General features: G+C 46.1%; 1 protein-coding gene across 3 annotated transcripts in view; it reads right to left on the bottom strand.

Annotated features, from left to right (window-relative positions):
- Nucleotides 1-968: 968 nt before the first annotated feature.
- GGA3 (golgi associated, gamma adaptin ear containing, ARF binding protein 3) overlaps nucleotides 969-15863 on the bottom strand; it is a 525496-nt gene continuing 510601 nt past the window's right edge. For all 3 annotated transcript variants that reach the window (XM_069200128.1, XM_069200129.1, XM_069200130.1), the window contains one exon: nucleotides 969-6443. In XM_069200128.1, the coding sequence (XP_069056229.1) occupies nucleotides 6333-6443 (111 nt within the window). In that variant the 3' untranslated portion in view covers nucleotides 969-6332. The remainder of the gene's footprint in view (nucleotides 6444-15863) is intronic.

A 15863-nucleotide genomic window follows, 5' to 3' on the forward strand; every position in this document is an offset into this window, starting at 1 on the left:
TTTCCAATGCAATCCTATGAAAGGCAGCACTCACAGCAGTGAGAAACCAAATAGGCTGTTGTCACTACTAGGACAGCCACACAATTAGGCACATGTTCTGCCTGCTACATCCATAGCACCCTGTCCATAGGGATAGCTAGGGCCTACCTTAGGGGTGACTTACATGTAGTAAAAGGGGAGTTCGAAGCCTGGCAAGTACATTTAGATGTCAGGTCCCTGTGGCAGTAAACTGCGCACGCAGGCCTGAGACAGGCTTGAAAGGCTACTTCTGTGGGTGGTGCAGGTGGTGCAAGCAGTGCTGCAGGCCCACTAGTAGCATTTAATTTACAGGCCCTTGGCATAGGGATATCAATGTACCAGGGACTTACAGGTAAACTAAAAATGGGTATAAGGAAGCTCATATTGTCCAACATCAATTGCTAAGCAAAACAATAAAGGCCATTTTAACCTTGCAAATGTGAGACCTATTGGCTTTCCCAATGGTTGTTTAAAGTTGATGATGGAATTCTCCGCTCTCTACAGGCACAGGTAACTTTAAATTCAATAGCAGTCTGCTGCCAGTAAGCAGCACTTCCTCAGTGCAAAAAAGAAAATGTGCACAAATATAAAGTGACTTATTCTAGAGCTCCATGTTGCATCAATGGGGATACTTTCTGATATGCATCTAAGTACAGGGATTTTTCTGTTTGTTTCTAATCATAATTAAATTTCACTCTAAGTGTCATACAAAAGGCAAAGAATATCACTCATAAGCACACAAACAGTAGTGATGTCACACACATGCAATCTGAATACTTCGCAGCTATACTGTCAATGCACCAATCCTTTGATTATATATAGTGATAATTTGATTACGTTCAAAAGAACGATCATCTCTGCTGGATTTTCTCCATTATGCCTAAATGCGCTTTCATCATCTTAACACTTGCTCCCCCACCCTTCTAATGCAAAAGGCACAAAAACAGCAATAGACAAAACACTTTATTTAACGTGCAGCAAAAACATATCCGACACATATTTACATTACAGCAACTTGTCACAAAGCAACAACCTAGAACTAAGTACATGTAACATTCATAAATATCAGACTAACGGATTTCTCAATTAAGAGGATTCAGCAGGTCAACAGGTTTGTCCTGTTTCCCCTGAACAGAAAAGAAGGACTAGAAAGCCCAGCTACAGTATCTCCAGCCAGTGTCTCCTCCTGTCTCCCACAGTGATGGCCGCTCAAGGCGCTTCTGACAATGCAAGCTGATCTATGAAAACCCCTCAGGGTCTCCATATCACACACTTCATCTGAGAAGTGAACTTAACTGCTAATTTCCCAACCCGAAATAGACCCCACCTTGCCTGCATCTATTTGCTGGAGAAGGAAGCATCACAACTCTGTACAAATGATGCTCTGGGTGAAAGTTTAATGGAAAGGTATGCCCAGGCAGTCTGCTTTCGGACAAAACTAGTGGTGTAAGGTGCATGTTTGGTTTGAAATCTGTCTGGCGTTTCAAGACCGGGTTATCTCTAAAATCTGCAGTCACGTCTCGTCCTCAGTCACGAGAGTTTCAAAATTCTGAAAAGTATTTGTGCAGTTGTTTGAACTGCTCTGTGTGAATAACCTTAACAGTTCAAAAACATTTGCATGCTGAACATGTGTGATCAGCCTTGAAAACAATGCTGTTGGGAGCAGAAACATGCCACGCCAATGGTAATACCTTGCATTCATAATATGGAGGTTACTTTTTCACACCTCCCATTCTTTTCGGGTTTTTTGTTTAGAGCATATGCCGTTTGGATTGTCAAGTCTATGCACACAGTATTCCAATAAAGGAAACTCCCTGACCACTAAGTGCTCTGGCTGTGAGAGTGGCAGAGAATCCCTTTTTAATAACTTAAAATGCTGATTGCCAGCATTTTTTCCAAGCCAACTGCAGCATGGTCGGTTTAGTGAGAAAAAGCCAGAACATTTTTGCGAATTGCTGGAGTACAGCTCAACAGAGCTCATACAGTGCATGTTGAGCTCCAATGGGAAGACGTTCTGAACTCCTTTATTTCAGTTTTCAATTGGCATAAACTAAAGATGAATATAGCATCTCCTCTCGCCTGGTCATCTGTCTACTTTCACTGTGCTTCCCATGATCCTTGACAGCTCGACAGCCCTAGCTGGGAGCTGCTGGGACTGGGATCCAATACACGAACAGCTTCACCAGAGGCTAGATTCTTGATAGCTATTAATTTCCTGGTATCACTAATCTGAATTTATGCACTAGAGAAGCTGAGCTCGATGGGGTTAATGAGCATTTTGTTTGGTCTTGGCAAGTCTTAAAATACTCTTAATACTAGTTCTTGTAGGTCCATGAAGAGTAATACAATTCACCGCAACGAGAGCCATTTCTACGTGCTAGACTGCCAACATTATTTGCAGGAGTATGGCAGAGCCAATGTATACATTTTTTTAGTTGTTGGAGCAAACCACAATATGTAGCTTACTCCTGAACATAACTGAATAAAATATCGTACAGGCCAAGATAAAGGATGATCTGGGCTGTTAATCACGGATGATGGATTAGATACCAGAACAAAGTAACTATGATGTTCACTCTGGAGTACAGAGGAAACGTCATCAATGTTCCTTGATTTAAACCTCGAGAATATTTGGAACAAATATCATCGCAGTAAACTGCATAAAACAATTTTCTACCTGACACTAGAGTTCGCCCCTAAAACGACAATAAGCACAACTCATAGCAACAGTACCTAGAGTGCACAGGCATGTTCATCAATGGAAGATTGTTAGAGGAAGAGTTAGCTTTAGCACAATCGAAACAGATTACAACATGGGGGTGGGAAGCGTGTGGGCAGTAAATAGTACGTGCAAAGAGTTTTGTACTCCTAAATGAAGAAAAACAAATTACAGTATCTGCAGCACATAATCCGAAGCGGCGGATTGGACCAATCTGTGGGAGGAGTGTACTGAAACACTGCCAGCATTCGTAAAGTGTGTTTGCACTTATACAGCTACACAGAGAAGGTTCACAGAATACCTGTGCCTCGGACAAGAATTTCAAACCGTACGTTTGCAATCAAGGAATCTATGACTTGTGACGCTTTTTAGGTACCCTATTAATTATGCGTCCCACAGCCGGAAGTTAATTGTTGGCACTGTCAATTAAAACAAGCTGGACACCAGTGCCACCCAGATTCGCACACTTTAAAAAGTGAGGAACGTTTGTTAACTTATTGGAGGAACACATTTTTTTTTACAGGTGAGATACATGGAGGATCGGGGCCTGGATGTGTTCCTCACAGTATTTATCTCCAGGTGTAATAATCCATGTTTTTGCAGTGTCTCAATAGATACGGATCAACTGTATTTCATCCTTTACTTGCTGAACACCACTCATTTATGTCACTAATTGATTTATTGATTTTTAGAGCACTCGTTCACCAACACGGGCATCCTGGCACTATAGAACAGGAAACGTGACGGTAGCCACACAATTAAGGACGGCCTTGCAGAAATAAATGTCGTAGATATCGTTTGCAGAATAGTGTCCTTCAGAGGAATTTGCAGTGGATGCCCTAATTAGAGCTGTGACACTTTAACTTGCCACTGATACTAAAACTGGGCAGTCAATCAATTGGGTTCATCTTTGTACAGAAATCTGTTGATGATTTAAATGATCAGTTTGTGTTGCAATCCACTCTTTGCATCATGCAAACTGGACAGACAATGCTAGTAGTTTACTTACATTTAATTAGTGAAAATATTTAGGGCACCAAAAAATGTAAGTGATTGTGATATGCAGACGATGAAGTGGTTAATTTGAAATATTACTCTTTTTGAAGCACAACGACAATCTTATTCTGAAACACAAATGTTCTGCCTGTTTCTTAAAATAAGTAAGGATTGAACTTAGTCACCGTCTTAAATGACCAATCACTCTTTTTGTAAATTAAAAACATGTCAATTTTAGGACCAGTGCATATTTTTCAATGAAAGGTAACGGAAATCTTGCTAAATAGCATAACAGATTAAACACTCACTGTCCCAGTTAACTGCATCAGACAACCACTGACAGTCTAAAAATGGTCAACTGTTATATCATCAATTAATGTAGAGCCACTCACTCACCATTCACTCCGGTACACTGGACCGTGAACAGGTTAGTTTTATATAGAAATAAATAAAATCTTGCCCTGAAAATACTGACATTGTGGATTTTCGAAGGAGACTTTGTTGGACGTTTACTTTAGCATGTAGGAACTCTTGCAATTTCAAGTGTAAGGACCAAGTGCATACTGCACCTTCCAATGAGTTTAAAATAATGAGTCTCTGCAACTGGCACATTGCATTCCAAACTAACACTAGGGGAAGCAATAGCAATGCCTGAGCCTGTATGTGACTCACCTGAATTTATGTTACATTTCTGTGAGAGACCCGTAGAGACTGTCGGGAGTCGTCTTCTATAAAACCACTCAAGTTCAGAACGTTTTGGCCACCTGAGTAAGTGTAAGAAGCAAAGGGCCTCATTACGAGTGTGGTGGTCTGAGGACAGCCACAATTGTGGTGACGGCTGGACCGCTGCACTCCAGGTAGTCCGACTGCCACATTACAACCCTGGGAGGCAGACCTGCCTAAAGACCGCCGACCCCGCCAGGAACATGGTTCCTGACGTGGTGATGGCGGCTGATTTGTACTCAGCCAGGATGGCGCTGAACATCACGCTGCCTGGCTGATTTTAACTCAGCTTTCCGCCAGTCTTTCCATGGAGAGGGCCCTGGCATGAAAAGGCTGGCGGAAAGGCTGTTTAGGGAGCCCGAGACCAATATCGTAGCACTGTTCCCGCCAGGCAGCCCGGCGGGAACCGCATACAGTGTTCCTGCCGGTCTACCCAGCAGGAACATTGTAATTTGTTGGCTGGCAGGGGGGACTTGGGGGTGGACAAGTCACCGGCATGACTGTGGCGCACTCCCCGTGAGATTGGCAGTCCCGCCTTGGGACTGTCAAACTCATAATGAGGCCATAAGTCAATACCAGTGGAGCGACGTAACTGTCCATACAAGACGGTTGGAAATTTAGAAGTAAAACATATCTTTGCATGAATACACCTGGTGTCCACTGCACATCTGAAAAAGCAAGACACCCCAAAACAATATATCAATATCATGGCATGGAATTTATAATGAAGTATATTCTGTAAAATAAGCTTTCATAGTTTAGACATTCCAAAATTATGGAAGAGAATAATAAACATTTCTTAGCAACATCCTATTGCGCTCAGGTCATGGGCTCGTTTTTCTTATCAAAGTCGTTTCCGTCTGCACTGAGAATTGTGGGGTTGATGTTTGCAGCGGTTACCACACCTAAAAGGGAAAGTATTACTCACACATATCAATCATATCTTACTGGCTTTTGCTCAGTGTGAGCGCACAAGTAATTGCTTTTAAATCAGTGGATTACTGATGTTTGTTAAGTACAGCAGTTCAAAGGTAGATTATTGGTTCTCAAATACTGAATCTTAAAACACGCTCAGCTCCTTTGCAATGAAGACGACTAGTCTATGAAATGCCATACTGGAATTCAACACCACCTTTCCCACTCTTCTTCGATGAACCATCCAAAGTAGTAAACGATCTTCAGTGACTGCTCTCAGAAACCTAGGCTCACTCCTGCCACACTGAACATGCATCACTGAGTCTGTCTGCTGCACCGGCATTGAAACTGGTCCTGGCTGCTAATACCACAGTAAGGGACAACATTATAATGGGCACTCAATGTTCATACTGTCACTTCTGTAGAATATCCACATAGGAAAGGTTACACTTGGTCTTATAAAAGAATTCAGCAAACCTCGCCTTAGTCAGAGTAACCCACTTCTAGCATATAACATGGTCTACAGTCTAGGAGTCCATCAAGACATTACATTTGCACAGGTGAAGCTCCTTTTTAAGAAGTGAAAGTTAAATGGGCTAAGCACATCTGTATCACTGCCAGACACTGCTGAGAACAATGAAAGACTGCATGAATGGGTGGACCGAAATGGGTGTCCTTGTGGGGTTTGGAGACCACATGGAAACCCAGATAAAGTGCTTAAAAAGTCACTATTGTGCTCTATACAAAGTTCACCCAGAGCATACTGGTCTTTGCTACAGCTACAAGCAAAGTGGTGAGGACATGTAAACAAAGCTACACAAGGCCCATTGCTTACAGCCTGGCGTGCTCTCCATTCTCAGTTTGTCACAGAGCTGCTGGGAACAGCTCAGACTTCCTTTCACTCCATAGACCCATTGCAGGACGAGCTTTTGTCTCAAAGTCTTTTCAGACTAGTGTTAGGTCAGAGCTTTCCCCATGTCTCTACAGGTGGAAACTGATCCACTTCCCCCACCTCGGTGTTGGGCTGATCTCCAAGAAAGAAGGTCAATTTGTATCGTAGTCTCACTTTCTCCTGCAGGGGGGAAGAAGAAACAGTGAAATCACACACTATAGGGCAGTGACACCTTGCATAGTATTTCAGCCTTCTCTGACCATGTGCACATGGCTCTGCACTCTAATTCACACTCAAAACTGATAACATACAGGCATATTTATGAGCCGCTTGCACCTCGATCGTGTCACTGTTTGTGATGCAATAGCAGCCCAAACCTTAAATTCATATCTGTGAGGCCACGTGTGGCTTTGAATGGCCTCATAGATATGGAGTAAGGCAGGGCAGCGCACATCGCTGCACTGCCTTACTCTGCACAAGGGAGGCATTCTATGGGAGCTGCAGTGGGTGTTCCCACGCAACACCCATGGATTTTGACGCATCCCCCATTTTACAAGAGCTTATAAACCTAGGGATGCGCCAAAACCTTATGCCTCCCCAGAGAAGGCACAGTGAGGAGAAATATCTTTATATCTCCACGTTTAAAGGCCTCTCAGGATTATGTTTGTGCAGGAAGGTGTTCCATGGTGCAAGGGTGCCTGCATTGGCACTAGGCTTCTAAAACAGCACCAGTGCAGTGGGAAATGACAGAAGAACGAGTTACTTACCTTCGGTAACGACTTTTCTGGTGGATACATTAGCTACCTGTGGATTCCTCACCTAATGAATACTCCCATGGCGCCAGCATTCGACGGAAATCTTCTTACTAGTCTCTGCACGTCGACGAGGACGTCACTCTAGCCCACGCGACGCCGTCTGACGTCATACAGGCAATAAGAGGTCCTCGACGACGTGCGGACGTCAGTACCAATCATTTTTTACGTGCATGAGAACAACCAGGCAATGCAATGAAAGAGCAAGGCAACATCCCATTATATTGTAAAAATACACAACATTGCATGAATAACTGTAAATCTTTTATATATATATATATATATATAAATAACTCTCTCTTTTAAAATATATACACACATCAAGTATATACACAAAGATATATACATATATACATATATATAAATATATTATATACACATCTATTGCACCCTCAAAGACCAAGAGGAGCGTACTCAAGGATTACTTGGTAAGACCAGAAAGGCAACGGGGAGGCGGGTGGGACCGTGAGGAATCCACAGGTAGCTAATGTATCCACCAGAAAAGTTGTTACCGAAGGTAAGTAACTCGTTCTTCTGATGGATACAACTACCTGTGGATTCCTCACCTAATGAATAGAGTCCCAAAGCAGTACCACGCCCGGCGGTGGGTGCCTAAATGGTCAAACCAAGAAATCCTGCAGCACTGACCGTGCAAAATGGCCGTCCCTTCTAACCTCAGAATCCAAACAGTAATGTTTTGCAAAAGTGTGAAGGGACGACCAAGTTGCGGCCTTGCAGATGTCGACCACAGGAACACCTCTGGCCAAGGCCGAAGTGGCCGACTTAGCTCTGGTGGAATGAGCTCTAATGCCCTCAGGAGGATCCTTCTTTGCCAAGGAGTAACATATTTTAATGCAAAGAACAACCCACCTGGATAGTGTTCTCTTGTGGACTGCCTTTCCTCTCCTCTTGCCCACGTATCCAATAAACAGCTGATCCTCCAGCCTGAAATCCTTTGTTCTATCAATAAAGAAGCTCAACGCTCTCTTTGGGTCCAGACGGTGCAGTCTTTCTTCCTCTTTGGAAGGATGAGGCTGAGGATAGAACGTGGACAAAGTAATTGCCTGAGCCAAATGGAAGGGTGAAACAACATTCGGGAGGAAAGCAGCTTTTGTCCTCAACACCACCTTATCCCCATAAAAAGTTGTATAAGGGGGCTTTACTGATAAGGCCTGCAACTCACTCACTCTCCTTGCTGATGTTATAGCTATCAGGAAGACTGTTTTTAAAACCAAATACCTTAAGGGGCAAGAATGCATAGGTTCAAAAGGGGACCCCATAAGGAAAGTCAGGACCAAGGACAAATCCCATTGCGGCATAACGAATGGCTTTGGAGGATATTTATTTAGAAGACCTTTCAAGAATCTGATAACAATAGGGGATTTAAATAAAGATGGTTGGTCTGGAAGACATATGAAGGCTGACAAGGCCGATAAATAACCCTTAATGGTAGCCACTGCACAACCTTTCTGCGCTAGAGACAGAGCAAAAGACAAAACGTCCGATAGATGAGCATGCAAAGGATCAATCTGCCTCTCTCCACACCACGCAACAAATTTAGACCATCTATTAGCGTAGATAGATTTAGTGGAGTGTCGCCTGGCCGCTAATATAACATCCACTACCTCAGGCGGGAGAGAGAAGGAACTCAGGTTGCCCCGTTCAATCTCCAGGCATGTAGGTGCAGACTCTGGAGGTTGGGGTGTAGAACCTGCCCCTGCGACTGCGAGAGGAGGTCTGCCCTGAAAGGGAGACGGAGCGGCGGGCACATTGAGAGTTGGAGAAGGTCGGAATACCATACCCTCCTTGGCCAATCCGGAGCTATTAGGATGACTAGAGCCCGGTCCTGGCGAATCTTCCTCAATACTCGAGGAATCAAGGGTATGGGAGGAAACGCGTAAAGCAACTGGCCGCACCAGGTTATTTGAAACGCGTCCCCCAACGCTCCCTGCATCGGATACTGAAGGCTGCAGAACAACGGACAATGCGCGTTCTCTCGAGTGGCGAACAGATCTACCCGAGGAAACCCCCACCTCTGGAAGATTAAACGGACTTGATCTGGATGGAGACGCCACTCGTGGTCTGCCGAGAAGTGGCGACTGAGACTGTCCGCACGCACGTTCAAAACTCCGGCCAGATGGTTTGCTATCAAGCAAATCTGATGGTCCTTTGCCCAGGACCATAGTCGAAGAGCTTCTCTGCAGAGAAGGTACGACCCCACTCCTCCCTGCTTGTTTATGTACCACATCGTGGTAGTATTGTCCGTTAGGACCTGTACCGACTGACCACGAAGGGAAGGGAGGAAGGCCTTGAGAGCCAGACGTACAGCCCGTAACTCTAACAGATTGATGTGAAACATCTGTTCCTCTGGAGACCAAAGACCTTTGATCTCCAGATCCCCCAGATGAGCTCCCCACCCTAGAGTGGAAGCATCCGTTATGACTGTGACCACTGGTGGCGACTGCTGGAACGGCTTTCCTTGTGAAAGATTGTTGCTTGCAATCCACCACTTCAAATCCACAGCAGCATCTCTGGAGATCTTGACAGTACCCTCTAGATCCCCTTTGTGTTGAGACCACTGCCTTCGGAGGCACCACTGAAGAGCCCTCATGTGCCAGCGAGCATGCGTGACCAACAGAATGCAGGAGGCAAAAAGACCGAGCAGACGAAGGACCTTGAGGACTGGAACTACCGCTCCATTTTGAAACATTGGAACCAAATCCTGAATATCTTGAATCCGCTGAGGCGGAGGAAAGGCCCGACCCAATGTTGTATCCAGTACTGCCCCTATGAACAGGAGGCGCTGAGAGGGCTCTAGGTGAGATTTGGGCTCGTTCACCGAAAAACCCAGGTCGAACAACAACTGGGTTGTTGACTGCAGATGATGCGACACAAGCTCCGGGGACTTGGCTTTGATCAACCAGTCGTCCAAGTAAGGGAATACTGCTATCCCCTTCCTTCTGAGTTCTGCCGCAACCACCGACATCACCTTCGTGAAGACTCGAGGTGCTGAAGTAAGACCAAACGGAAGGACCGCAAACTGATAGTGTTGCGATCCCACCACAAACCGGAGATACTTCCTGTGTGACTTGAGTATCGGGATATGAAAGTAAGCATCCTGCAAGTCGACAGACACCATCCAGTCTTCCATGTTCAACACCAAAAGCACCTGTGCTAGGGTCAGCATCTTGAACTTTTCCTGCTTGAGGAACCAATTCAAGATCCTCAGGTCCAGAATTGGTCTCAAACGACCATCCTTCTTGGGAATCAGGAAATACCTTGAGTAACATCCTCGACCCCTTTCCTGCTCCGGGACCAACTCCACCGCGCCCTTTGAAAGGAGGACTTGCACCTCCTGTTCTAGCAACAGGAGGTGTTCTTCTGAACAATAAGAAGGGCAGGGCGGGATGAGGGGCGGGAACTCCCGAAAGGGAAGGGTGTAGCCTTTTCCCACAACACTGAGAACCCAAGTGTCCGATGTAACAGTCTTCCATTTGGTGAGAAAATGCTGTAATCTTCCCCCTACAGGAGAGGAGTGAGTGGGAAATGGTGGAAGCCTAAGGCTGCTTCCCCTGCTGCACCCCGCCAGAGGATGAGGAAGAGGCAGAGTGCTGCTGAGAGGCTCCTCTGGTGCGGACCCTACCTCTCCCCCTGAAAGATCTATAGGGATGGGAAGAAGCAGGTTGCTGATATCTCCCCCGAAAGGAAGAGGAGGAAGAGCCACGCCCAAATCCACGAAACCTCCTGAAGAATCTGGAAGAGGCCGTGGAAGAAGGAGCTTGGAGCCCTAACGACTTAGCCGTGGCCCTGCTTTCCTTAAAGCGTTCCAAGGCCGAATCAGCCTTAGCTCCAAACAGTTTGTCCCCATCAAACGGGAGATCCAACAATGTGGACTGTACATCTGCAGAAAAGCCCGAGTTACAGAGCCAGGCCTGTCTCCTTGCCACCACAGTTGTGCCCATTGCCCTGGCTACCGAGTCGGTGGTATCCAGTCCCGTCTGGATAATTTGGGTCGCAGCAGCCTGGGCATTTGAGACAAGATCCAAAAGACCCTGGGGAAGCTCTGTAAACGAAGAGGAAATGTCATCCATCAGAGCATGAATATACCTCCCCAGGATACAGGTTGCATTGGTGGCTTTTAACGCCAGACTGCAGGACGAAAAAATCTTCTTCGACTGCGCCTCTAGCTTCTTTGAATCTCTGTCCCCAGGCACCGTCGGAAAAGAACCAGGCGCTGACTTGGACGAACAGGAGGCCTGCACCACCAAGCTCTCCGGCGTAGGGTGCCTAGATAGGAAACCAGGGTCAGTTGGAGCCGCCCGATACCTCCTGGCCACGGCTCTGTGAACTGCTGGGGAAGATGCCGGCCTCTTCCACACCTCTAACACCGGATCCAGCAGAGCATCATTAAATGGCAACAGAGGCTTCGCCGCGGCTGAGGCCGGATGTAGCACCTCTGTTAAAAGGTTTTGTTTTGCCTCCACCACCGGCAAAGGCAGGTCCAAAAAACTAGCTGCCTTCCGTACCACTGCATGAAAGGAAGCAGCCTCCTCAGTATATTCCCCCGGGGACGAAAGGTCCCACTCAGGGGAAGTGTCCAGCCCACTGGCCGACTCCAGTCCACGCAGCCCATCACCCGAGTCCTCTAGCTCTCCTTCCTCTAGGGCTCGTTGGTACTCCTGCTCTTCTAATACACGGAGAGCACGTCTCCTTGAATGAAGTCGTTGCTCAATACGCGGAGTCGACAATGCCTCCGCCGAAGTCGAAGATCGGCGCCGATCTTCAGAAGCCACCGACGCCGCGTCCGGCGCCACAGGTCACTTCGGCGCCGACGAAAGAGCAGCTGAAGCAGATGGACCCACCGGAGTCACAGGCCGAAATCCCGACGTCGACGGGATGGAAATCCCCGGGGTCAATCCTTCTGAAGCCACCGGAGCGGCCACCGGCGCCGAGACTGGCGCCGAGCCCACGTTCCCAAACGGGAGAAAGGGCATAAAGGGTGCCGGCCGAAGAGGCGCAGGATCACCCAAAGAAAAGGCCAAAGGCCCAGCCGGAGCACCCCCTGGAGCCATCTGTTGGAAGATGGCATACATCGCATTCAAGAATGCGGAACTATCGGCTCCAGGGGTGGGAAAAGCCGGATACTGAGGTGCCTGTCTCGGAGGCGACCCCGACGCCGGCCTCGGCGTCTGCGCCGGAGAAAACACTTGAGGCTCCAATACCTCAATCACCGACGCCTGTCCAGGTGAAGTTGGAGACGCCGGAGAGGGCAACGGCGTCGAAGGATGCGGCGTAACCGTGGGACTGATCTCCCATGTCCTTCGGCGCCGATCCGAAGACCTGGAACGAGTCTCCTTTGAATGACGCCGAGATTCTCTACGGCGCCGGGAGTCTCGATGACGCTGATGTCTTGGGGAAGAAGACTTCTTGTGATGTTTCTCCTTTGATTTTGCCATAAACAGCTTCGCCTCACGTTCCTTGAGGGCCTTTGGATTCATGTGCTGGCATGAATCACAAGTCGAGACGTCGTGGTCGGAGCTCAAACACCAAAGGCAATCGGAATGAGGATCCGTCACCGACATCTTGCCTCCACACTCACGACAAGGCTTAAATCCAGACTTTCTCTGCGACATTATTACCACAGAGAAAGACTACGCAGCAAGATATACACTGTAACCGCAAAAGTAACAGTTGCTCCCTCGAAGATAACCGTTTCTAATGCACGGAAAAAAGGGAACTGACGTCCACACGTCGTCGAGGACCTCTTATTGCCTGTATGACGTCAGACGGCGTCGCGTGGGCTAGAGTGACGTCCTCGTCGACGTGCAGAGACTAGTAAGAAGATTTCCGTCGAATGCTGGCGCCATGGGAGTATTCATTAGGTGAGGAATCCACAGGTAGTTGTATCCATCAGAAATGCGCTGTATGCCATAGAAACAGAGCATTACTGCTCTTTCCCTTTGACGCAGGGCAGCGCAGCAAGGGGTCTTGCTGTGTTGCCATGCGCCAAAAGTCCATAAATATGGGCCATTGTCTGGCACTCTGCAGTCAATGATAGTCTGAGAAACTATGTATCTGCATTATGTCATTATTAGTGTGTGTATGATATCTTGCAACACCAATGGTACCACTTAAGGCACAGTCCCTCCGGAGCTCAGTGAAGCATTCATTAATAAAAAATAAAAAAAAGTTACTTACAAGTACAGTGTGGTCCTCCAGTATTGATATCTTTAATAAATTCACATGCTTGAATCTTTTCTGTCATGGTGGGGGTCCCATGGTATTCAAAATATGCTATACAATATACATATATTAACAGAACAGAAAAAAACAATTAGCATCGTTAACCAATTCACTTTGTTATAATAGCCTCAAACCGCAGCCAATCAGAGGCTAGACCCTGAAACATTCTTCCCCTGCAGAGCTACTGCACCTCAGATTTTCAGCACAAGTGTAATAAGATATATCACTGCATCATAGAGGAAGTGAGCCAAAAAATGGGGAGGAGGGCGGAAGTATGTGAGTCTGAAAGATATCAATATTGGAGAACCACAGTGTACAGGTAACTAACTTGTTTTTTCTCCACTGTTGAATCTTTCATAGATTTATATGCTTGAATCAAAGTAGTGAGCAGTAAGTTTAGAACAAATGGTGGAGGATTAGGCGAGCCCACTCTCCAAAGAGGTACTAAGTAGATAAAAACTGAACCACCGGGGAAAATAGAGCAAAGTAAACCAAACAGTGGTGCTAGAGCAATAACAGTACATTATTTGAAAAAATATATCGCAATGAAATAATGAAAAACAATGTGTATCTTAATGAAAGAGGTAAAGCAAAACTGCCTGTGCAATCGCGGAATCTGCTTTCCAAGCCGCATCCAAACAATAGAGTTTGGCGAAAGTATATGGATTCGACCATGTTGCTGCCCTGCAAATGTGTGGAAGAGATACTCCTGCAAACAAGGCAGTGGATGTAGCCACCTTTCTGGTTGAATGTGCAGTGACTTTCATGGACATCGGTCTTCCTGCTTTTGCGTGGCTAAATGCAATTGCTGCTGACACCAAACAGGCTATGCTGCTTCTTGAGAGTGCATAACCCTTCCTGGGTGGAGTAAACGAGATGAGAAACTGACCTGATTTTCTGAAGACTTTTGTTCTGTGAATACGGAATTTAAAGCAACGTTTGATGTCCAGAGAATGAAGAGCCCTTTCTGCAGCAAAAGAAGGGTTCTTACAATTGGTAGAGAGAACAATAGGTTCATTTAAATGGAAAGAAGTTGGAACCTTAGGAATGATCTTAGGGTTTTATTCTTAACAACACCTTACAGGCTCATTGACTGTAAAGGCTTGGATTTCGCTGACTCTTCTGGCTGACGTGAGGTCTATAGTACTGCTGACTTCCATGAAACAAACTTCTTATCCGCTTTATGGATTGGCTCAAACAGTGCCTTCAAGTGCTGAACAAACCGTGTTCAGTTGCCAGGATGTTGCAGGAGGTCTTACCAGTTGAAAGGCTCTGACTAACCTCTTCATTAATTCTTCCGCAAGTCAAGCTGACCACAGCAATAATTCACCTGTTTTTCTGTGAAACTTGGAGATCGCTGCCAAATGAACTTTTATAGAGGAGTGCACCAAGCCTGACTTCCTAAAGTGATGAAGATATGGCAATAGGTGTTCTGGAGAAGAAAGAAACTGATGTGTATCATTTTTAATAAATCAGGAGTAGAATATCTTCCATTTCGCCACATAAGACATTTGTGGAAAAAGTCCTTCACTGTTCCAGGATCGACTTGCATTCTGGTGGTAGTCTCACAGTTCCAAATTCATTGTCGTGCAGTACCCAAATGAATTGAGAGATTGTATTTGGGGGTGCAAAACCTGGCTGTTGCTCATTGAAAGTAGGTTCTCCATTAGTGAAATTCGGATGTGTGAACACACAGACAGGACAAGGAGTTCAGTGTACCAATACTGTCTCAGCCATGTCAGGGCTATGAGAATGAGATGGCCTGGCTCCTTCTTCATCTTGCATATTAACCTGGGAATGAGAGGAAAGGGAGGAAACTCATAGGCAAACATTCTTGTTCATCGTATCTGAAGATAATTCTCCCAGGAGCCACTCTGAAGGAACCTGCTTGTGGACATTCTGCATTTTTTAGTTGAGTAGAGTTGTGAAAAGATCCAGACTTGGGGTACCCCACTTTTAGAATATGTGAGACAACTGTGTCTGATTTAGTTCCTATTTGTGGCATTGAGTTGTATTTCTGCTGAGGGAGTCTGCCCAGACGCCTGGTACATGTTCGACTTGCAGGGAGATGCCGTGAATCAGTAACCACTTCCACATAAGCTTGGCTTGTGAGGAGAGGCTTTTTGATCTTGTTTTCCTTTGTTTGGCTGCATCGAACATTGTGGTGGTATTGCCTATGCTGACCAGAACCGAGGAGCTGTGAATTCTGATCAGGAATGCTTGCAGACCCAGAAAAACAGCCCTGAGTTCTAGGAGACTGATGTGCATTTGAGCCTCTTGAACCAACCATTTTCCGCTGATCTACATCTCCTGAAGATGAGCCCCCTAACCTTCTAGGAACCATCCATTGTCATTATGAAGCATGTTTGAGTTGCCTCAAAAGAGAGACCCAAGGAAAGGTTTACATCCCTTTCCCACTATGACAAAGGTTTCTTCATTGGAGGGGTGCTGTCAATTATGTCGTCAAACGAACCACACACCTGTAGCCAATTTGCATCCATTTGTTCCTGCAATGGTCTCATGTGCAGAAGACAGTTTAGTAGCA

The sequence above is a fragment of the Pleurodeles waltl genome, chromosome 7, assembly GCF_031143425.1.
Source record: "Pleurodeles waltl isolate 20211129_DDA chromosome 7, aPleWal1.hap1.20221129, whole genome shotgun sequence".
Taxonomy (NCBI): Eukaryota; Metazoa; Chordata; class Amphibia; order Caudata; family Salamandridae; genus Pleurodeles; species Pleurodeles waltl.